At 25.3% G+C, this 25,962-nt stretch overlaps 1 protein-coding gene across 1 annotated transcript in view; it reads left to right on the top strand.

Annotated features, from left to right (window-relative positions):
• Nucleotides 1-221: 221 nt before the first annotated feature.
• Nucleotides 222-25,962, top strand: part of LOC129612957 (GATA zinc finger domain-containing protein 14-like) — a gene marked incomplete at its 3' end in the record, with an annotated part of 64,760 nt that continues 39,019 nt past the window's right edge. The window contains exons 1-2 of the mRNA XM_055526820.1: nucleotides 222-258; nucleotides 2,791-3,007. Of these exons, the coding sequence (XP_055382795.1) occupies nucleotides 222-258; nucleotides 2,791-3,007 (254 nt within the window). The remainder of the gene's footprint in view (nucleotides 259-2,790; nucleotides 3,008-25,962) is intronic.

The raw sequence follows: 25,962 nt of genomic DNA, 5'->3' as shown, positions 1-25,962 counted from the left end.
GAATAAATATAAAAAATTTACTTCACAATATGAGCAACAAAGAATACACAGAAAGAAAAAATTTTTTTCTCGTTTTCATTTTCCTTTATTCCACATTGTTATGTGGGTTGCTTTACATTCACAATCTTCACTTAATTTACATTCAGAAAGATTTTCATATTTTTTTTCTGTTTTCTTTTTCATAAAATCAGTATGCATTTTATTTCTCGCTCTATATGTAAATGGTTCTTGAAGAAAAAGGAATAAGAGAGAATAAGAGTAAGTTTTTTTTTAGTTTTCCTATAGGAAAAATTTCTTTGTTACCTTTTTTAAAATACTTCTACGAGGATTATTAACTTTCATTTTATATTTTCAACTGAATTTAAAAAATTTGAAACATTTTGAAATGTAAAATTGAGGAAGTGTGTAAATAAATTTGAAAATTCGAAAAAGTACATTACCTTCCAGGAGGGATAAGTGAGTAAAATAGGAGTATGAGTGAGTAAAATAGAAGCATGACTGAGTCAAATAGGAGCACTAGTGAATAAAATAGAAGCATAATTGGGTAAATTCGAGGTATTAGTGAGTAAACCAGGAGAATGAGTAAAATCGGGGCATGAGTGAGTAAAATCAGAGCATGAGTGAGTAAAATTAAGGACCCCGTAATTCTTATAAAAACTGCAAATTGAAAGCTTTTTCAACTATTAATAATCAATTGGTTAAAGTAGTCTCAATTAAATTTCTTATTTCCAATATTCCCGATATTTTTATTAAGAAGAATTCAGTGAAATTAAAAACACATAGCCAGACAGATGAATAAAAAAAATTAATTTATAGCAAAATACTAAAAATGCTTTTTTTTGCCAAAAACTTTTTTTTTATAAATAAATGAAAAGCGATACGTTGTTTTGCCTTGAAAAGGCAAAATGATATGTTAAACTTTTTATGACAAAGAAAAAAATAAAAAACAAAATGAATACGCAATAAATAAAATTTAATAAGGGGATAGGATTCATACTTTGTACTCCTATATAACTGCTCCTTTATTCCAGGATATGTGAATGAAATAACAAAGTGTTAAAACTAAATATGAGTCTGCGTTTATGTATTTGTTTTGTAGTCATATTACACATTCATATGTAAGTGTATGTATGTATGTATTTTTGTTTTCTGTTTTTAAACCTCACATATATAATTTATATCCTTGTTATTTTGTTCTTTTCTTTTTTTTTTTGTCGACAATACAATTATAGTTAACAAAATATTATACTTGAAAAGAGTTTTGTATATTTTTGAAAAGTGTATAACATTTTACTTACCTTTATACCATCTTACCTTTATTTTTTTGCTAGCTATTTTTGGTTTTATACCATTCTATTTTCTACATCTATGTTGTTTGTGGAAGGAGTTTTGCTATACGTTTCGTTTTTTATTCTCCTTTTTTCTTATTTTGATTCCTTTAATCCCTTAATTTACTTCATTTAAAATCAGGTTATACGTATATAAATTTTATTCTATATAGAATAATTTTTTACATACATATATATATATATATATATATATATATATATATATATATATATATATATGTAAATGTATACTAAATGTGATGTTGGAGAAAAAAACTCAGAAAAGGTTTTGTTTTGGTAAAGAAGTGATGTTTTATGAGAATAAATTTTGTTTTCTGTTTAATACCCCCACTACCTCTCTTACAACCCATTCAATCGTTTTGTATTCCATTTTGCCATTCAATTAAATTACGTTTAACAAATCAATGTCGGAATTCATAAAGAAGAAAAAAATTTCTTCAACGTTCCTCTTTTAATATTAGAAGTGAAAGCAAAATGTAGAAAATTAGATTAAAAATATTATGTAGGTGCAGGTGAATATATTGAAGGGTGAAATGAAATAGGTAGAATTGGGTAACTGAATAAGGTAGGATGGTGGTGGTGACTGGTGGTATAACAGAATGATAATGGAAATTTCACTTTTTTACATCTGAAAAGTTTGTTGTTGTAATTTTATTTAATTTTGTTTTTAAGAGAAGTTTTAAAATATGAAGTGGGTGGGAGCACAATTTTTGTTGTTTTTTTATTCTTATTCTATTATTCGACTTTTTATATGAGAAAAAATATTGATTTCTCTTCTATATATTAAAGTTTAAAGAGATTTAATTTAGAAAAAATGAAAGGGTTTTTTTAAAGGTTTTTGATGTAGATACTTTAAAAATAGAGATAGAAGTGAGAGGATTTTTTGCATTGATCTCCTTTAACTAGACGTTAATTCTCTGTTATGTCAAAACTTAACAGTTGTGTAGGGTCACGACAAATATTGGATTTTCATTACACGGATTTTCAATTTTAATTTGCAATACTATGGTTGATTAAATGTTATTAATATTTTTTGATTTAAATTTGCAAAATTCACCTTTCTGTTTCCTTTCTTTTTGCAAAATTCACAAATCGGGCTTTTAACTTTAAAATTTATTACAGTTTTCTTAATACATGTATGGAAGAATTGAAGAAAATTTTTAAAGAATTCAATTCAGAACAAAATTCTATGAATTTTTTGTAGCAAGCTCTGAAAAAGATTTTCAAATATAAAATTGAAAATTTAATATTTTCCTTATTTTTATATTATTTTTCGAAAAAATTTTGTACCCAAAATAAATTTTTTGTTAAATTCGGCCACTCGAATTACTCGTTAGTAAATTACATATTTAAACTAAATTTGAAAGTAAGAACCGCGCATAGAAACAGGGGAGAATATACACACATATAGTTAAAATGGATAAAAAATTAAATTTTAAAGAAGAAACTTATAATATTGAATGTGAATGTGATACGAAAAACTCCAACGCAACATGTTGTTCAGGTGATACTTGTTGTAAATATACACCGAAAACTGCAAATTCACCAAAATCAAAAAAAAAGAATATTATTAGCCATCATGTTATGTATGAAGAATCGGCCCCAAGATCATATGGAATTCCATTGGAAATATCAAATCCGAAAGGAACCTGTTTTAAGTAATTATGTTTTTTTTTTATTTCTTACCAAAGAAACAATTACATTAAAAAATAATTTTAATTATTTGATTAAATATTTGATGTTCCTGGCAACTGTACACATATATAAGTTAATTATATTGCAGAACTGGAAACTATAATAATTGAAATAAATGATACGCAAGCTAATTATTGGATCAAAACTTGCTGAATTATCGGTATGGTTGAATGCAGTATACAGAACATAAGTAATATCTCAATGGTGTGCATTTTTGTTTATTTTTGCAATAAATTGAAATGTTGAATTTAAATTCTTTTATCGATTTTTCATAGCTTTCTTCTTTTAAATGTCAACCGTTCGGGTATGCTAAGCTGTTATCAAATATTTAATTCATTAGAAGCTATAGGTTTCGAAAAGAAAATTTCACGCTTTTTTAAATTCAAATAGTAATAGGCTTCATTCTCGAATTGTAAGGAAAGTGTAAAAAATACGTTTTCCAACAGATAACAGCTTAAAGCTCAATACTGCGACTATATTTTGTTCGTCTACGGTTAACCCTGTGTTTGTCATTCTAGCTCCGGTTTACTAACCAGTTTTGGACACTTTGTATCATTAAACAAAATTTTATTGAAAATCTTTAAAGAATCAATAAAATATGTAAGTATTTAATATTCCACTTCAATAATTTTAGTAATCAATAAAATTGCACTGCTAAATATTTTTACCCAGTTTTAAAATATATTTACATCATCATACATACATATACATATATTATAGTAGAATAGAAATAAAAATATTCTTAATATATTTTTATAATATACCATAACATTCTTTTATACTGTATGTCGGATAAAAAGGAATGCAAGATCCTTAACGAACTTGATTAAATTTAGATGAGTTTCAATATGTAAGTACATATTATACTTGTATATTACAGGTATATCACAAGGATATACCCACGTGTATGTATAGCAGTACTAAATTTAATTTGTATATATTTAAGGTTATTTATATCCGACTTTCCCCACTCATTTTTAATCTTATATTTTCATAATACTTATGTATGTATAGCTAATTCTGTTTTTATAGCGCTTAGGGGTCATGTTCTCATAAATTATTATCATGTGTATATATTATTTTTTCTCCTGGTTTTATATATGTATACGGGTACATCATGTAATCTAAATAAGGAAATAAGAAATTCTAAAGTGGTTTTAATGACGAATGATGGTCCTAAGGAAACTATTAAAAATAACTTAAAGTGGCGTTAATAAAAATTATGTAAAACATTTTATTATATCCTCCATCTAAAAAGTATACATATATAGTCCATTTTGAATTTATTATATACATATGAATATGTAGAATGTAAACAGATGTTGAGTATATATGACGATGCTTATGTATGATGATGATTTTAATGTAACGCTATTACAACATTCATAAAAAATGGTGGTGACGGTGTATATTTGAGATTATCATATACCAGTATTATGTTAAGTATCTTATATTTTAAGTGGGGATATTTCATATTTTCTTCCTATACTCTCTAAAATAAGCTCTTTCAACTTATTTCAATATTTATAATTTTCAAAGTTATTTATGGATTTTTGTCGATTGTAACTTAATTTTTTTTTTCATATTTCTCATATTTTATTTTGCTCCTTGACGAGAAATTATTTTTGTAAAATTTATTATAGAAATTATTCATTTTAATATGTACGTACATATACTTGTATATGTATTTGTTGTTTACATAAAAATACATATACATATGTGTAGTTAGATAATAAGATCAGAGTGACCATTTATTATTTTCATCGAAAAATAGGGAAAATATTTTATCGAATATCGAATTAAAAATTATAGACAATTAAAGAAGGATTATCTTCAAAAATTTACGATTTAGATAAATTTACCATAATTATTCTAGATTGTAAAATTAGTTAACTGATATTATAACCCAGACTGTATACTCCATGAATAATTTGGTCATGGCTCGGAAACTACAATCTGTAGTATTTAAATTTTGCATAAGCGAGTGCAGCAGGTGAGGCAATAATTTGTTGATTAGTGATCGTGTTAAATTCGTATAAATGACGGTATATACTTATTTCCGAAACGACAAACTTTAGTTATAGGACCATTAATGTTTAGATAGTGATCCTTTTTGTCAATAATTATCAAATAGAATTTGAAGAAAATTAATACGAGTATTAAATAAAGTTCTAATGGCGCTTATTAATAAAATAAAATTAAAATGTTGGCAATATGTTTAATAAAACCACTGATATGGGGACAATATTAAACAACGTACGACTGTAGTGAGTTTTTTTTTTAAATTACTAACATTATGTTATTAGCACCCTTGTATTTATTCCAAATGAAAATATTTGTAAGTGTAATATTACAAAATTCATTTAATCATATAGTTACATTACATTTCTAGATTTATTTTGCATCCAAACACCATCGGATAAATCAATAGCTATAAATAAATTTGATGATACGAATAACAGTTTTGTAAACCTGATGATGATATGAAGTAAAATTTTATTTTTTTTTGTTTTTCCCCCACAAATTAATCCTATATATATAAATATTTCCTATTTCTCATATTATACTCTGAATTCTATATATTTAGAAAAGTATATTGAGGATTAAGGGGTTATGGTTTGTTGAAGAGTATTTACTAAAAAACCAAAAAAAAAAGGAAAAAATCAAAATTAATATATTGAAAAGAGAAATAAGATTTTTCAATTTGAAATTCAAACTATGTAGTTATTTTTAAAGTTAATGAAAGCGATATTTGCAAAACATCAAAAACAGAAGGAAATGTTGTAAAATGTGATGAATATTTTGTAGATGGAGAATCAAAAATTGATGGGTGGGTATTACATCATTAAGGGTTCGAAATTATTTATATATTAATATGTTAAACATATACTAAATATAGGTTAATATTACATTTTCTGATTTTGATCTCCACTCTATCAAGGAAATAATATTTTTAGATGGAAAATATTGAACGATAAAATTTTGTACTATAAATAGAAAAATATTTGCTCCGTTAACATTCTGTTTTGTTTAAATTCATGATTAAATATTGGTTTTTAGTTGAACGTACAGAGCCTTCCATTTTTTTCGCTTATTTATGATAATTGTTCCTTTTAAACAAAATTTTTATTTTACTCTTATCCACTTGTAATGTATACATTTCCACATATAAGGGGGTTTTCACTTATCCACAGTACGCTGAAAGTTCTACATTAGAACTAAAATTTCTAAGTTGCAGCGTTAAACAGTATACAAAAACTTTAGGTAAGCCTTTTTCATTTACGCAGTCTACAAATTCGGAAGCTTCTAAATAATCTGTTTCTCGAAAATACTTGTAACATAAATGACATTATTTATGAAATCATATCCCAATATTTTTTGCCCTCCAATTCACTGCAAAATAAGGAAATTTTAACAAAATTAAAGACTTAAAGAAAACTTACTTTAACACCCTTCAATATCTGAACCTGCCATTTTGAAATTTAAATTTTTTTTTGAATTTTAAATTAAAACAGAAAAAAAAATTTCATGAGACAGTGACAAAATTTATACTAGAGGTCTGCGCTACATTTCTAACATTTGTTTATTGCAGATTGAATTTCCGAACGCACTTTATTACAACCAGTAATTTCCGAACGATCTATAATTTAATATTTTAGTATGTGTAGCGTGAATTTTCGAGCGTGTTACAAGTTAGAACTATTCGAGAACTGAATAAACGAAAACCCCCTAACAATTTCATGTTTTGAAATTTTTATTTTAAGAAACTTTTCTTATGAATTCTTGTGATTTTCAAAATTGAACAAATGCAGAAAGTCTCTTTTACTGTTATCTTTATATTTGTGTATGCGTGTATTTTCTTTCTTCATTTCCCATTATAATCATATTTAGTTTGTCAAAATATATATTTCTTTTAATGTTACCCAGTAATGGTTTCTGGATGGATCTATAATAACTCCATATAAGTTTCATTTAAAACAACTAAAGGAATTTCAAAATATTTCCCAATTTTAAAGAGTCTGTTATACAGTTTACACTCGGGTATAGAATCTCCTTAAATGTAATGTGACATACTGTTTCCAAGCTTCATATAGACTGATTTTTAAACTGAATAGTACCTGATAACAAAAATTTCTTAAGAAATCTTATTAAAACGTTAAAAATCCATTATCGTTTTCCACATTCAATATTTCACTATTGTTGCACTGCAAACAAACATTTTAGTCGACACACTCTGTACTCGTATTATGTTTTTTATATAGGCATATAGATTTAATTTCTAAAATTTATGATTTATGTATTAAGATTTAACATAATATATGTACATGCATGTGTTTACATAAAATGAACGTTCTCATAAATGTTTCATAATAGTCTGTACGTATTTCTCAATTTTTTATGTGAAACTAAGAAATTAAAGAAAATTCTTGAAAAAGGAAAGCCAAAATTATTGAAAAATAGGAAAATATTTTGGTTTATAAAATAATAACCAGCAAAAATATTCATACGCACATAATAAAATATGGTTATGGAAAATGAAAACAAAAATAAAGTAAAAAAAATTTTTTTCTTTTAAATCCTTTCAATTTACGATGACGACAACAAAATGAAGAAAGGCATGAAAAATTTCAATGTTGAAAACCTTGTTCTACGAAATGTGTAGGAAAAATTTTGTAAATTTATTTGAAAAGCGAATAATTTAAGGTTTTCTCATTAAATCAATTTTTATTTGCCTTTTAATTTTTGTTCAAATAAAAACTTTCTTATATTCTAGGCTTCTTGGGTCTTTTTATAGGTTTTCATGGAAAAATAAGGTTTTATACGAATTAATTTAAGTAGAATGTTGATGAACGAGTGAAATTGGGTCATAAAACCAATTTTGTTGTATATGGTGTAGATTTTTTTTAAAAAGCGAAAATAATATAGAAATTATTCACGCTTCTATATATAGTGGAATTTAAAGTTGATTGATAATTAAAATACCAGAAATTTTATTGAAAAGTTAATTTGTTATGAAATTAAAGTAAGATATTTTCGTTCGAGGATAAGAGTTTTTGATTCTTAAGTGATTAGCGTTTGAATGATAAATTCTTTGGACCATAGTTCACACGGCTATACCAAAAAATTGTTATTATTATAGTAAATACTAATTTAAGCTCAATATGAGTTAATTTTGAGTTAATTTAGGGCCAAGAATATATTTTTTAGAATATACGTAGATTTGGGTGCTTTACTACTTTATTAATACGTATATTTCTTGTATTGATAATTGCCATTTGATTTAAGGTGGTTACGATATAGAAAGATAGTTGATGTTGGAGTGTTGGATTTATTTATCAACTCATTGTGGGTACCTCTTTTAGTTAAATATGTTCCAATTTGCTTAAACTGTTATATTTAGCTAAAAAACGAATTACATTACTATATCATACGAATTTGAAACATTACTTAACCATTCCTAATAAATGGTCGATTAGAAACACTATTCCAGTCCAGTTCCAGGAAACAATTTTTTTTAATAAATTTTTCTGCTTTGACTAGTTCCTTTGATTACGTCATCTGATTGTTCTGCAATTATATGAAGAAATTTCCATTCTATTTTTAATTTACTATTGTTTATTGCGTAGTACTAAATGCAAGTCAAATCAGAACAACTAATTATTAAAATGTTTTTGAGGCCACGGTTGTAATATTAATTATTCTCTATTAATGAAAATAATTATGTATTTATGAATATTGTCCGTTCTCTACATGGCTTAAAGTAAAAATATTTATAAATTAATTTTATTGTTCAAACACAATGTTTAATTCGAGATTTTTTTTTACTTTCAATATTTTCAATTTCCATTCAAAATTTCCAATTTATTTCAATATTTTCCAATTTATTGCCGAAACTAAAATTTTAGCCTCCCCCCCCCCTCCAATATTCAAAAAAAAATAATTTTTTTTTTTTGTATTTTTCTTCTTAAAATCAATCGTTTGACAGTTTCTCATTGCTTTTTTATTAGTAGTTCATTTATTAAATAGCTTCTAGTATATAATTTGAATGTTCTTTTAAAAGGTTCCAAAATAAATTGAAATATCCTATTTTAAAATAATATTTACTTCATAATAAAAAATATTGAAAAATCATAAATCATTTTTTATGTGTTTATTTTTTTTTTTGTTTTTTATGATGGCAAACTTGTTCAAAATATTTATTTTTTGTGTATGTGACAAAATTTCAATTTTTATTTCTGATGAAAATGTTATGAATTTTCTTTATACGAGTACAAAATGTAATATAAAATTTTCAAAAGTTCTACACATGAAATTCCAATATTTTTTTGTAAATAGCTATTGTGAATGTAAGTTTAAGTTTTAAATGCATGAAAATTTAAAAAAGGAACTCTTTTATATAAATTTTTAATGAAAATATTTTGAGAGATATAAGAATTTTTAAATTCTCGGTTATTATGAGAGTGTAGATCTACATATACGAATGCACAGCAACTGTTAGCCAGAATTATTATAAAAGCATATTATGACATTGCAGTTGGCGTACTATACATTGAAGTTGTTTGATTGTGAACAAATAATGTTAGTTAACTAGTTCTGAGAAAATTACTAGATCAGAGAGTAATTACTGTGTGTCATGAGAGTAAATAAAATTAAAGTTTTCTTTGAATTCAATTGTATTTTTAATTTTAGGATTATTTTAATTTTTTCTGAATAAAATTTTAAATGCATTCGAAATTTTTCAAGATGGCGAAGGTTATGATGATTTCATAGAAAATAAATACATAAGCAAATATTAAAGTAGATAATATGTTACGTATAACAAATATAACAAAGAAAAAGGGAAATATAGAGGTAGAAAAAATTATTTAAAATAAAAAATTCTCGAAAAATAAATTTTCTATCTAAACGATCCTTACCCTATATCTCAAATAAAATTTCATACATAATTTATCTTATAGTTTTATAAACTAAAAAATTTTCATGTTACTGTAATTGCACGTAAACTTGAAAGATTAATTCAATTCATGCATTTTATTTTATTTTTCAAATGTAGCATTTATTAGTTTTGCTGCATCATTCAAGAATTCACATGATGACTTCATATACGCGAATTTACAACAACAAATAAAAAAAGAAGTGTACTTACTTTTTAGATTTTGTATGAAGGCTCTTATGTCATTCTGTGCCATATTTACCACTTTACAAAAATATGGTTTTTTTTTTCTCTTAAATATTTTTAAAAAAGAAATGTCATAGAGAACGTAAAACAAAAATAAATTCTGAATGAATATTTTGTAGCTCGTCAACAATATTTCGCTTCATCCAAATAAATAAAATTCAAGAACACAACAATAAAAGAAATTTTTATTAGACTTCTCATAAAATCAAAAATAAATTTAGATTTTATATAGCAAATAAAGTCATTGTATATCGCTATTTATGTATAAGTGTAGTTGAATATTTTCAAGTGACAGAGAAAAATCTTCTGTTTTTGTTTTGTTTTTGAAACGCGAATAAAAAAAAACAAAAATCAATTTTTCCAGATTTGTTGCAGAAAATTTGTCAATTTTTTACGCGAATATTTCATTCTTTACTGGGTACATACAAACGTATAACAAAATAATATTAAGAATTTATTTTTTCAGAAATATGAACAGTACAATATGGATACGCAATTTTTGCAATTGATATATTGAGAGTATTTTAAGAAGAACAAAGTAAAATTAGCAATCAACGTTGCAATTTTGATTTTGAATGTTGAACTATTCGATATTTCATTTGATTGCACTATACTTGTTGCACATTCACAACTCTTATGGTTCTTTTTATACTATGTTTTATTATATTAAAGGGAAGTAATTAGTTTATGCGTTAAAGTTAATATTTTTATAATATGTAATATACTTTTCAGAATACATACATATAGCATGTATATAAGTGAGTGTTATTTGCGTGTTGTCAATTTCAATATTTTTGTTTGAAGACTTTATTTTTGAATTGAAATCTGGTAGTCTTTACAGGAAATCTGGTACGATACAAAAGGTTTTGTAACTAAAGAGGTATGTTCTGAAATTGGTTGTTAGAGTTATTATAATTAAAATTAGTTTTGGATAATTAAGAAAAACTTGAAATCCGTTATTGTTAATATCGTAAAAATTTGAAATTAAAATCCGTTAATATCGTAAATTTTATCGTAAATATTTTTAATATCGTAAAATGCAAATACTGTGAAATTTAAATATTGTACCCAAAAAGAAGGTTTTTGAAAGAGTAGACAGAGGAAAGGTATTAATACGTTTTATACGGTCAATTTTATACGGTCAATAAAGATTTGAACAATTTATATGGAAAGGTTTAAGAATTTGAAAAAAAATTTATTCATTGCAAAAATAATTATGATTTACATGCTTCAGTAATTCATGCACATGCAGCAATTCTTCTGAATACTACTGATATCAATTATATTTTAATCAGCTTTCGAATAATCATTTTAATTTTGATATAGAAAATTCGAAAATTCATGCTTTAAGAATTTCGTTTTACATAGATTTATTTTTCTAATGCTCTATGTATTTTTCATTTACCATCATTTCTTAAATAATAAATATACGTATTTAAAATCAAACATATTTGTTATTTAATGTTCTTTGAAAATTTATAAAAAAAAATATCAAAAGCAAGTTTTCTGTCGGTTCCAAATGAATTTATTTTTAACACTTAATGTATTTAAAAGACCTCATCTACATTCTCCTTCATTCTAGTAATTAAATTATCATAAAAAAGAAATTCGTCTGATATATGTATAATTATGTAAATATAAATGATAAGAATCTTTTACGAAATAACACTTCAGCATAATTATTAAAACGTGTCTAAACGATGATCTAAATGATTTGAAAGAAAACGTTTCTAGTGCTGATGTTAATAAAACGTTTTGCATGTGTTATAAAATTTTTTTCTAATGCTTTGAAAAAGGATGTTTGAAATTTTTTTCTTTTTTTTTTTACAATTTTCCAACAAAGCTATTTCTACATTAATATTATTAAAGAGACATTTTATAAATCTCGTTTTTTCAAGTATCATTCCTTTAACATATATAGATAGAAGTTTTCAAGTGCCGGTCTTTTTTTTTTTGAAAATATCATAATGTGTATAGGATAACGAAACGTGTAAATTATTTTGAATTTTACTAGACAGATGGTATAATGCATAATTTTAAAAAGGATTTCTAATTACAAAAAAAAAAAAAATGTTGGTAGTTTAAAAAAAAATCTCAGTAAATTGCGTAAATCACAGTATGCTGTACGTATAACATGTAGGTATGGGTTTAAAACTGTCACATTGAATATGTCCTCATTTCATGGAAAATAGAACTTTTCCGTTTTAAAAAAATTTTTATCTTTTGAGTTAAAAAAAGCGTGTTATAATTATTTAAGTTTTTATTTTAAATTAAAACTTAACAAAAGTTGTACTTGAGTATATTTCATGTAAAGCAGTCTTTGTCAATCTGTTAAGAAGGTAAAAATAACACTCAAAGTTTAAGCTCATTGGCCTTTGAGCCACTTATTTATTGTATTAGTGATTACGTTTAAATTAATATTCTATTTTAGATATGAGCAAATAAACTGCAATTTTAAAAATCTGTATTAAAAATAAAATTCGCCTAGGTTTATGCAAAATTTTGTACTCGTTTTCAACACTTTAAATAACAAAATATCGAAATTAAAATGCTTATATTTCGATACAAGACTCTTATCAATTTTATTTCAAGGTCATTTACTATGTCTGGTCGCAGTCTATGCGGCAGCAATTGCTTGTAAGAATAAAATTAAAAATTTTATCCATATGTTATTGATTTTATTCTTTTAACCTTTTTAGCCCTATAGTCATTACTCAATTTATTACTAATATATAAGGAAAATATACCTTTTAAAATTATCCTGGTTTTTTGTGTTTGAACTTGATATTTGAAACCCAATTCTGCACAAAACTGAACTGGCAAAAAAGTTATTTCTGCATTTAGCCAAATTGAAACGGTTAAACTCTAGCTAGAGCCCATACATACACTATATTTAAAAATATTTATTTCAATTTTAAATGACATTTTGATAATTTTGTTACAAATAAAATGGATTCAATGAATTTAATAATTTCTATACGAGAATATAATGGTAACATTCTGTTGAATTCAATTTGTTTTATTACATAAAACTAAAATAACAGAAAAGTTGCATTCATTTTGACACAGTCAAAATAATATTCACATATGAAACTATTCACAATACACGTACATAATTCATATGAATGTAGACTATAACCATAGAATTTATGAATAATAAAATTTATGTCAGTTGCATAAAATATTCTTAAGATGACAATGAATGTCCCATGTGTTCTATTGTATATAAAAACTTTACATATATATGAGAGAAAAAATATTTATTTAATATACGAATGTTTTATTCAATATTATAACTTATATTTCATATATTATTATGTACATAATAAATACATACATATGCACATATACGCAATAATATTGTAGATGAAAAAAACTCTTTTCAGAATAACACATAAGTATTACATATAGAAGGGATTGCATTCATTGGAAATAAATGCATAGAAAATCATAAATGTTATATACACTAATACTATGAAAGCTTTTCAAAAATTTTTCTTCAAATAAATTTTCCACTATGTAACCACAAAAATATTTTAGTTAAATTATTATTACTTTTGTCTGGAAATTTTGTAAAAATTGATGATGAAAAAAATATTTCTTCTTCATAATGGTAATAATTTTTGACTATGAAGGCTATTGTACCAATATTTTATGCATGGTAACTTTATACTTTGCCATGATACATAATATAATAAGAAAAAAAAAAATTTTTTGTGTAATAATTATATTGTGTATAAGACGAATAATCAGTGTTATTTTCTGAAAAATTCTCATGTAGGGGAGCGCACTAGGTGTAGTTAATGTTTACGAACTGCATAATCTACGGAATATACATCGTATTAGTGGTAAACATTGTGTTAACCGATATTTAGTGCTTTGTGAACACGAACTTACTACGATTGTTTAATTTCTTTCAAAAATAAAAATTTTTAAATTTATTGCATATTCTGTTAAGTTTTGTTTTTTTTTTTTCTACTAGGTGAAAAAATCTCGAAAGACGAAGAAGGACGGCTCTATCCGACTTTTTCCTCTGACAGTGGGAGAGCGTAACTCCTACCGTAAAAAATCACCTAAATTCTGAACGGATAAAACTACAGATCAACTATTACCTCCGCACTAACTTGGTTTTTCCGTGCAGGAATTATATACCTTCCATAAGGAAATTAGTACTTCGTTTTAAATCGAATGGTCTTGTTCGTCAAGTCTTTCTGTCATAACGACATTGTCTAGCAGCCGAGCTGCTTCCATATTCACATGCTGTTCAAGACGAGCTCTATGCTTTGTAGCACAACTCCTAATTTCATCTACAACCAAAACAACTCCTAAGTCCCTGTGGATATCACTGTTACGTATATACCATGGCATATTTACCATGCCCCGTAGAACTTTATTCTAAAAGGTTTGAATTTTGTTAATGTAAGTCTTCTTGGCACAACCCCACAGCTGAATGCCATATCGCCATATTGGTTTAATGATTTGGTTATAAATTAATATCTTATTATCAATTGCCAAATCGGACTTACGACCTAGGATTCTGTTAAGTGTTAAAGAACATAGTTGTATCAAAAATTCTGATGAAACAATGTACGGTGAAAAATTATTCCAGTAGTGTTATAAGACACTTTAAAAATATGAAATAATTAAATTTATTATTATTATTCCAGTGTACATGTTATCAAAACGCTTTTGTTTTTAGCACTTTTCCAAAAAAATTTTTGAAAAAAGTGCTTATTAGTTTCACTCTGTCCGTCCGTCCGTCCGTCCGTCCGTCCGTGGACACTTTTTTTGTTTACAAAACTTCTACACCCTTGAAGATAGAAAGCTGAAATTTTACGTACATAGAAAAACATACGTACATAGACCTTCACTAGAAACTTATTTCCGTAGAACAAAATTTTTACCTATCTCCCCCCGTTTAGAAGTTATACCCCCCCAAAACCCTAAAAATGGCCTTTTTTAAATATTTGTTGCAATGAAACCATAAGCATTTTTGAAATTTTTCAAACGCAGAAAGGCAGCGGCTTGCTTCCCCTAGAGCGGTATACTATAGTTAAACTTTAGAAAAACAAAATGGCCGTTCAAATTTACCGTTATCTACAGTTATTTTTTTCCAAATTTTTGATGTCGTTTTTCTTCTAGACCTCAGTCTGCAGAAGCTTGAAATTTTAGGGGCTTTTAGACATTAACAAATAGTTCATTTCGTTGGAAGAAAATTTTTTTCCATCTCCACCCCCTCTCAAGTTATCGCCTCTTGAAATTCGTAAAATTTGAATTTTTGACACCTCATATTTCCGAAACCGCAAGTTTTTTCAAATTTTTATAAACGCAAAAAGCTAACGGTAAATTCCATGAAATTAAAAAATATAATTATTTTTCTTAACTCACACAATTAACCCTTAAAATCGAGCATTATGTTAACCCCTTTTTATATTAATTTTTGATTTATTTCAAAGACTGCATATACTCGTATGCGTCATCCTAAATATAGGCAATCCTAGAAATAGTTAAATATGAATGAAAATAGTTTTAATAGTGTGGTAGGTACACATAGACTGTATTTAAAAGCAGAATTTTTACTTGTTGAAGGGAAAAGTGCTACAATACAAACCATTGGTTTGACCCAACTTTATTTTTTTAAAGAGACTCAAACATTTTCAAAAATTTAATCAACATCATATAAAATTTTTTAAGAAATGTGTTTGGTGAGATTCAATTAGAATTCACTCGTGTCAATTTAAACTGATATTTGGGTTAAACTATTATTTATTCGATAACAAAACTATTATTTATTCGATCTTAAACATAACAAATACAATATTAATTTCATATTTGCAACTGAAAATAGATTTTGATTACAACATTAAGAATTGTCACGCTTGAACTAGATTACGAGTTACTTTTCATCTCAGAACAGAGTTTAAGAGAATTTTTTAAAAAACACTCTCATTTATAATTTTCATAATTTGTACAATACTTTAATAAATGTAAAATACTTTCATGATAGTAAAGCTTTAAATGCTTTTTCTCATCATATACTTTCAATTCCAAAAAGTAGTTTATTAAGCGGAAGCATTTCGTTGTTTTAGAATAATATTAATTGTGAAAAAAGTGGCAATAAACAAAAAGTAGTTCATATTAGTTACTTAAATCACCAACTATATATGAGTACAAAAATAAATCTTAAAATATATTGTTAATACGTTACGTACCTTTACGTTTATTTCCGCTTGATATTCTGCTTCTAAATTTCTCTTCGAATAATGTGATCTCGAATTTTTTTTTAAATATTTTTCACGATTCTAATACATTTTGGACACATTTAATCACTTTTTTCTGGCAAAACATTTTCTATTATAAATGAATTTTTAAAGCAGAATGTACAAATTTCATAATAGAAATTTCATTTTAAAATTTAAAATTGTATTATGAAAAAAAAAATTAAAATAAAAATTTATACACTTTCATATAACGAACATCATGGCATTGATAAAATAATGAATATATTTTTTTGGAAAACGAAAAGAATAAAAATTCCAGGAACTCATTACATTTTAAATATTAAAATATTCTCTATTGTTTCGAAAAACAAAAAATATTTTACATAAATATTATTTAAAATGATAGTTAAGAATAACAAAACTTTTTTTAACATATTTTAATATTTTACAATACAAAAAGAAAAGAGTATGGAGTATGTTGTGTACTAAGTAAATTCTAACACCAAAAATTTAATTCCAAATATTCCAGTTGTAATGCTAAAGAAATACAAAATATAATTTTAATAAAAAAAAAACTTAAAATTCTAAATTGAATTTAAATATAATGTAAGTATAAAAGGATAGAAATTTTTCTTCTATATTTTTTACATTGAATACGTGGTTATTCGATAAAATCGGAAAAATGTAAATATTAAAAATAAAATGTAGTTTTCTCTAATTCAGTTTACCTCATAAACAAATGAAAATCGGAATAAGGAAAATAATAAAATTTAAAGAAAAAATATTTTTCTATTTGTTTAATGTATCTTTGCATTTTCACACAAATTCTATGTATACTCAATATAAATACATGAATAATATATAAACAAACATATAGTTTTCCCTCTATCTTAAAATAAATTTCCTATGAAATTGTAATGTAATACAATCTTGTTCTATGCTCCTTATTTTTTTTTTCATTTTACATAAATGCTAGGAGAAAAGAGAAAAAAAGAAAACAAGAAATACTTTTCCATTAAGATTCCGTTTCCATTTTTTTATAACATTTTCCTGTTTTCTTTGTTTTCATTATGTTTGTCTGTATGTATGTAGGTATATGTGATAAAGACAATAAGAAAACAATGTATATGTATGATACTTTTACAATTTTACTAACAATAATGTAGAAAAGAAACTTTGAATACACAATGTTATTCTTTAGCGTAGAAATTCTTGAAAATATTTCTTTAGTTTCATAATTAATTCAATCACAGGTATATTGGTAGTATATTGTAGAACTCAACCGCATAACACCTAAAGTATGTCGAAATTATTTTGACAATATTCTGCGGAATCATAGATTTGATTTCCCATATTTTGTTTTTTTTATAAGTTTTTCTTTTATTTTTTATATTAAACTTCGTCCTTCCACATTTTCTTTTCTCGTATTTGTCATAGTAATTAATTTAACATATTTTTATAAATAACTACATATATTGCTTAGGCCAGATACATCAATTATAATTCAAGGAAATTGTTAAAACAAAACCAAGGCTAATAATAATTAACAAAACCAAGGCTAATAAACAAAATAGGTTTTTAGATTATTTTACCGCCATCTGTTAAATTCGCGGTGAAAATATCTAATTCTGTTTAGGCAGCTCCAATTCATTATCTATATGAATTTTGATATTTCGCCGCAGAAAATCGGTTCCCAACTTAGCATTGCAAGGAAGAACAAAAAACAAAAACAATCAGCGTTTGGACGGGCAAAATGCGTGTAAAAGATGCAAATTTTCAAAAAGTACAGACCCAAGACGCACTCTAATAAATTCAATTTTAAATTTTGCGCTTATTTGGGATTATATAATATAATTAACGCACGTAATTAAGCAATCGAAAAATTTTCAATTTCTTAAAGATTTGAACTTGCAGTTGATGCAACCGATTTCTACCGCACAATAGATCTACTAGTAGAATTTACTATCAAAGAGTATATTCCCCTAGCATCGAGTTAAATTGCAATGACTTTTAATTGCAGTGAAAACTCTTATGAGACACTGGAAAGCGAAGTTGGGTACCCTTAAATCGTTTGAATTGTATGCTGTTTAATACGTCATCAACTGGTCGGTAATACCTACCACTAATTTTACTGTCATAGGTTCTAATTTAAAAGTGCAGGTTTATATTCCTGAGCAAAACTTGTTTTGCTTTTCCTATTTTTTTGTGTTTTCTTTCCCTTTCTTTCTTTGTAGTTTATTTTGCTTTTTTGATTGTTTTTGTCTTAATACACTCAATATATTAGTAAATTGTATATTTATAATTTACAAAGTATCGTGTATACCATGCAATATATGAAATTTGTATTGAGAAAAAGGTGTACATAATTTAAAAATATCCTTCAAAAAACTTATACTTAAAGTAATCATGAGCCTTGAAAAAGAAAAAAAATTTAAAGTAAAAAAAAATTTAAGGGAAAAAGGAATTGAGTATGTGAATTTCAATGAGAAGAATCCTGCAGTTTTTATAACTTTGGTGTTTCAATTCAGTATTCATTCCAATCCGGAAATCATATAAAAATAATTTTAAATAACAATGATTACCCGCTGGAAAAGTATAAAAGGATATGTACATACATATATTAAATATTATGTAGGAGAATAGAGGAAACAACCTGAATTCAGGAAGTAACAATAGAATGGAAACAATAAAAAAAAAAATAAAAAAATGAACAAAAAAAAAACAACGAATAGGAAAACATAAAAGAATCCCTTTTCTTTATGAACCTGTTATGTTTTATTTTATTTTATTATTTTTAACTCTCTTTGTCTTGATATGATGCATAAAGGATGAAAGTAATATACAATAATAATAATACGGAAATTGCTATTCCATGGAAACTGAAGAAGTTCTCTGACTCTCTTTGAATAAAATTACATAGAAAACATACACACATACAAGTTTATATGTTGCATAATGTAATATTATTATACAAACATATTAGCGTATATTGAAATTGAGAGAAATAATTTTAAAATAAAGAGTGAGGGTAAAGAAGAGCACAATCAGAAAAATATGAAAGTTTCTTGAACATGTCAATGCCAAATATTCGCTATTCTGAAATAATTCTGAAAAACATTGTACCTAAAATGCGATTTTCATACTAAAACTTAAAATTAATAATCAAATGATTAAGTTTTACTATTTTATATTATTTTTAAAATGTTAACCAAAGAAATTTGTATATAGTTTCTAAGTGTAAGAGGCTTATTAATTTTTTCATAAAATTGCATATGTTGAGGGACATTCGATACTCAAAATGCAGAGGAAATAAAATTGTTATAAAATCGCAACTTTTTGTGAAAATCCTAAAACACCTGAAATCGAAAAAAAATATTAATATTTGAAAATAACGTGCGACTGGCAAGCTTTCGATTTTTCGGTTGTGATTGAACGAGATCTATTCTTTGGTAATTGTATTTTCGCAGAATAACAAAACACTATACAGATTGTTGCTTTTTATTTCAATCAATTTTATTTCAATTTGATTAATCTAAAATCTATGAGTTCCATACTAAAATTATCTGTAAAATCTTATTGTAACAAACAACATTATCCTTGTGTTTTTTAGAATTCGAACAAAGTATGTTACAATTAAATAAGCATAAGGAGTACATTATTGTTAAAAAGCAGGCAGTACTTTTATTAATTTTACAATTAATTTCCGTTTTAGTTGGGAAAAATTCCGTTCCACCTTAATTAACATTATGAACGATGTTTAAGATTTTTTTTGTCGGATTTTTTGTTTATTATAATTATGAATTTTTTTGATCACTAAGTTAAACATAAAATTAAAAAAAAAAAAACAGGTTTATTATCAATTATTACATATCTTGATTTAACTAACCGAATCAATCAACTTATAGAACACAATTACCCTTTCTATACACCTGGCAGCGGCGGCCGATTTCTGTTGTTAACTCAGAACAAGAGCGCAATGGCAAAATCAATTGAATAGTAATGTGCATATAAAAACCGCCAGGAATTTTTACCGCCGGCACTGTAACTCGTGGCTTTAATTTAGCTTGATTTCGGGCAGTCCTATTTAAATATGTGTTTTCTATATGAATTCTGGCATTTCGCCGTCGAATATTCGCTCTGTTCTGTATTCAACTTAAGACAGACAATCTAAACCAATCACACTATTTTTGTTTCCTAATAACGATATCTTTTATAATATTATACTCGTATAAGTAAATATGAAGTTCTTATATTTTTTTACATTTTCACATTATTATGAATATAATAATAAAATGTCAAATTAAGTAAGATTTAGTACTGCATAGGTACTTCACTGTTTAACTCAGTTGAAAGTCTTCATAAAAATGTTTTCAACATTAAAATGGAATTAAGAAGAAAAAAACGACTAAATGTAGTTTTCCCTCTGCGATTTTTTTTTTTTTTTTGAAATTTACAAGAATATTTTTGTTAAAATTGTTTTCAACACAATTTCCTTTTTTCCTTCTTTTGTAAACCTTTATTCATAATATATGTGCATGCATATTAAATCTATTGCATAGTGCATGCATATTTTTGAATGTGCATTGTAATGACGTGCATATCCTTATAGTATGCATATGATGAAATGCAAACAGAAAAAAAATGGTGTGTAAATATTTTTAGAATAAATCTCTAACTGTATAGAGTAAAAGAATACACCTCCGGGAAAAGAAAATAAGAGAAAGAAACCATGTTTATATCGAACTAAAAATTCATTCGTTTTATTATTAGCGAATGGATTTCATACAACAAGAGAGGATTTGTGATAGTACCAAATTTTCGCCAGTCAAGTATTGCGTGGAAATGCACATCTTGTTTTTAGAAAACCTCTCAATTTTTAGAGAAATTTTTTGTTTGTCTGTTTGTCTGTCTTTATACACACATATCTCATTTTCGGCATAACCGATTTAAAATTTTTAAAGAAATTTTACATCTGCGTTTAATTTAACCGTAATTATGATAAATTGGTCAACTTTTAGCGGTATGTGAGGTCCTTAATAATTCAACTTTTACAAAGTGGCGATTTTATATTTTCGACAATTTTTTATTAAATAATTACAACAGAAAATTAAAAAAATTCTTATATAATCTCGCTAATACGCAACGAACCACCTAAATTTTAAAAATAAAATAAGACACCAGCACCTGTTTTTTTCAGCAAAGACCGAAATTACATTTTTTATACTTAAACCGGAAATATAATTCGATTTCTTTGAAATTTAATATTTTATGATTTGATCAAAACAATGAACCAGTAATTTTTCTAGGTCTCAATTTCTGATCAATTTTATATTTTTACCGTATATAAAGTTTAAGTTAGTAGAATTTCTAAAAATTCAATATTTTTCATTTCTGTTTGTGAACGAATCTATCTGCTATATTAACTAAAATGTCAATACCTTTAATCAAATTTCAAAAATAAGAGTTCAAGAGAATTTTTTTACAATATTGTGCAACCTTTTCCAAATTCAAATGAAACATAGGGATTGCTTTATTTGGGAAATGCACATCGGAAAAATGCATTCGGAATTATTCGGAAAATGCGCATTTCTATTGCGGCTATGTGCTGGCCACATCAAATTTTTTCCATTCCTATTCATCCATTTTCATCCTTTAGGGAAAAATGAATAAAATTATAATATATAAAAAAAAATAAAAACTTAAACAAAAAAAATCAGAATTTCACCTTGAAAACGAAATTTTCCCGTCATTTTTTTTACGTTTCCTTCTTTGTATTTTGTGTTTGTGTGTCTTTTTTTAGATTGTTCCTCCATTTTGTTTCTCTTTATTTTTTCTTCTGTAATAATAAATACAATATATTAATAAAAAGTAATAAAGAAGAAGAGAAAAAAATAAATATAAAATTCAGATTTAATATTTTAAAGGTAAAAAAGAAAAAGAAAATCATAAAGAACGAAAACTTGTGACAGTCAATATGAAATTTATTAAAAAATTTTTTTGTTTTTTTTTTTTATTGAAAATAGAGAAAAAAATAAAAATATTCAAATACTAAAAAACTGAATTGAAATAAAAAAAAATATTAAAATCGGATTAAACCGAACATTTTTTTTTCATATTCAAAATGTTGATTTACAAATTCAAGGAAGAAATGGGAAAAAAAGTACAAAAACGCTGTTTTTTTATGAAAACACAAAGGAGAAAAAGTAATAAAGAAAAAAAAGTTTATTAAATTGAAAAAAAAAAAAATAGGGAAAACAAAAAAATTTTCTTTTTTGGTTTTTAATGAAAAAAACCTTAAAATATTTTTTATTGCAACAAAACTTTGTTTTTTTATGCAAAGAAATAAAAATGCAATTGCAAATTAAATATTTTCATTTTTTTTTTTAAATAGGTGCAGACTTGATTCGATGCAAAATGTTTATTAGCACCTAAAAGGAAAAAAAATATCGTATAGGTTAATAGATTTTACTACTACAATATTGCATTTATAAGGTGTAAAATTTGGTGAGGGAGGAGGATGAAGGTGAGGAGGGGAAGTATAAGGTGAATTAATAAATTTTCCAAATATTTACAAATTAATGTATTGAGAGAACGCAGGAACCTTCGTATTTTATTTTTCATTTAATTTTTTTTCAATACTAAAAGATCGTAAATGAGTTGTTATTTAAATGAGTGTAAGTGATGTAGAAGTGAAAAAAATCTCTTATACAAAAGAAACAAATTATACTAGCATACACATATTATAAACGCAAAGAAAGGGAACATGAAAAAGTGAAAGAATTTATTGCGAAATTTTTGTGAAATTAAATTTAATGCGATTACAAAATAAAGGAGTATTATAGAAGTTATAAAGGAACTGATTATTAAAATTAAGTTAAACATTACTTAAATCAGGATTCCAATTTCACGTGTCATGTGAGTACCCCGCTCTGATACGGAGGAACGAATGCTTTTTGGGGGGATATCGAACTGGAAGTACTCTCAGGTGGCGCCTGCGGGTGATCTGCTGAATTCTTTCAAAGGACCTCAATTAGCCTTCTACTGGCCTAATGCTCTACTTTCTAATTAACTAAATAACAAATTTGGATTCCATATTAATTTTACTAATTCTTTTTCTAATTATACGAAAAAAAAATATAGCTTATAATAGATAAAAACTTGCAAACATCTAAAAAGGACACAATTTCCATTTCATCTAAAAGTTGTCTAATATAAAGTATATGTTGCCAAGTGGAATTTGAAATTCAATTCTTTAAATATTTAACTGTTTTCAAAACTGCTGTTATGTATGTAGAAAATTCTGAAAGATTCACTTATATTCATCTGCCAACCGTTCAATACGCCTTTCAAATTAGTAGAATTTCGCTTTGTGCCATCCTATGGAGAAGTTTGTTCTCACTGAAAACTCGACATCCGAAATTTGATGCCATCACATAACTTCCCGTATCGTATGCAATGCGCTTTGTAAAAATCAAAAATTATAGTATGCGACTTCCTATAATAAAAGATACATACGTTCTTATCTGTTTACACTGCCTTATTCTAATTCGTACTTTAGGTTAGAACTCTTTTAAATTATTTGGCCTCCTACTAGTGTTTGCTATAATTTTTTGTTTTTACTTCCGCCTACATGTGTGCAATAATATGAGGACAGAGCGAAATAATTTCTCCCCACACAATAATAAAGGATCGTAAATAAATAAATAATATCGTAAATAAATAAATAAGATACATACTATGTCTAAAAATTGAAATTTCTTAAAAGATAGTATATTACTTTGACAAACTTCATTTTTATAATTTTTTCCGTCTTCTATAATTTTTCACATTTCATTATTACACGTGAGTCTTCACTATTTAACTGTGTACGTAAATAATTTCTTCTCATATCCTTGTAAAATCGCATTTGTTCTATTAATATTTTTTCATAAGAGCACACACACATATTAATATATTGGTATTATGTACAATAAATCCTTATCATGAAAATATCCTATTCTTCTGTTTTTTTTTTTGTTTTTTTAATATCCTTTAAATATTTTTATTTAAAATATTTTTCCCTTTTAATAAATGACTTTTAATTTTCTATAATAAACGATATGTCTGACAGATATCTTGAAATTTTTGGAAAAATATATTTTTTTTTGTTCGGTAATAAATTTAATAAAAAAAATTCCAAACAAAAAATGACCTTAAAAAAAATGATAATAAATGATTTTTAATTTTTGAGAAATTTTTCTTTTTTCTAAATTTATTTTCTCCTTAAAATTGTTTTTTTTTTTTTAAATATCGTTTTGGACATGATTTTGCAATAAATACACAATAATTTTGTAAACAAAAGAAAAATCAGGAAAAGTGACATTGGCAAAAGTCAAGGATTCAATAAATTTCTTTAAAATATTTCTTAAAGTATGTATAGTCAAGAGGGATGCAGTGGAAATTCTAAAAACCTACTTAATTTTGTTATGTAACGTGGCACGTTTTAAAATATCTCTGAGGGTATATCTCTGTTTTGACTGTATCTAAAGAATAATTTGTGATTTGCTTACTTTTTTTAAATTCTTTTGGTAAAATAACCGCGTTGTATGCAAAAGGATTTACTAGAATACTATACTGAATTCGAAATTTTAGTTGATCCGATTTTAATAAATATTTTATATCGTTGTTTTTTAGTGGAATTTTTTAAATTTACCAATTACCAATTATTAAGCATTTGACTGTAATTAGATACCAATGGAAAATCTTGATCGTATTTAAAATTAATAATAAATAAATTTTCTTAAAATCCCATAAATATCACTTCGATTCATTGCCCGAACGATGTAATAAATATTTAGTCCGAAACCAATTAATGAAAATGAATCTGTACGAACAGAATTTTTTCTTATTATTAAAGGCTATTTCACTTAATGTTAATATTTTAATTACATTGATATAGAAACGATTTTCATCTCATACACCATTTCCTTATGTAACACGTTGTCAATATCGAATTTTGTATATTTCGGTACTCATACAATGTTTACATGATACTAGAATTAAAAATTTTAAATAAGTAGAACCTTGTTTTCGATATGGCATGTTTTCTAAATTCTCTAATTTTCGATTCGTGGTTATAATTGTCTTTTATTTAATAACTTAATTATAATAATTGGAAATTTTATTTTTTAAACTAACTATCAGTCACAGTTAATTATGTTAATAATTAACTTAATATAATTAATCCAAATATGAAAATACTCAAAAATTTTTTAATTTACTTTATAAAAATTTCGTATTAGAGTAATCAATAAAAATCAAATTTAATATATTTTAACTAAAACTTAAAACATAATGTCATGCAAAATATTATAAAGAGTTTTTATAACGATAAAGACCCAAAAATGGAAAAGAAGAAATAAAAAGGTTCAACAATATTAAAATATGATTTAAAATTACGAAAGAGACGTCGCCCTGTCATAAACCTTAAATATTGAATATGTCATGTTTATTTAAAATTTTAACAAATCCCAAAAGG

This window comes from Condylostylus longicornis, unplaced genomic scaffold, assembly GCF_029603195.1.
Source record: "Condylostylus longicornis isolate FDR11 unplaced genomic scaffold, ASM2960319v2 ptg000080l, whole genome shotgun sequence".
In the NCBI taxonomy this organism is placed as follows: domain Eukaryota; kingdom Metazoa; phylum Arthropoda; class Insecta; order Diptera; family Dolichopodidae; genus Condylostylus; species Condylostylus longicornis.
Note: the sequence above shows the minus strand (reverse complement) of the source record. Positions and strands in the feature narration are given on the sequence as shown.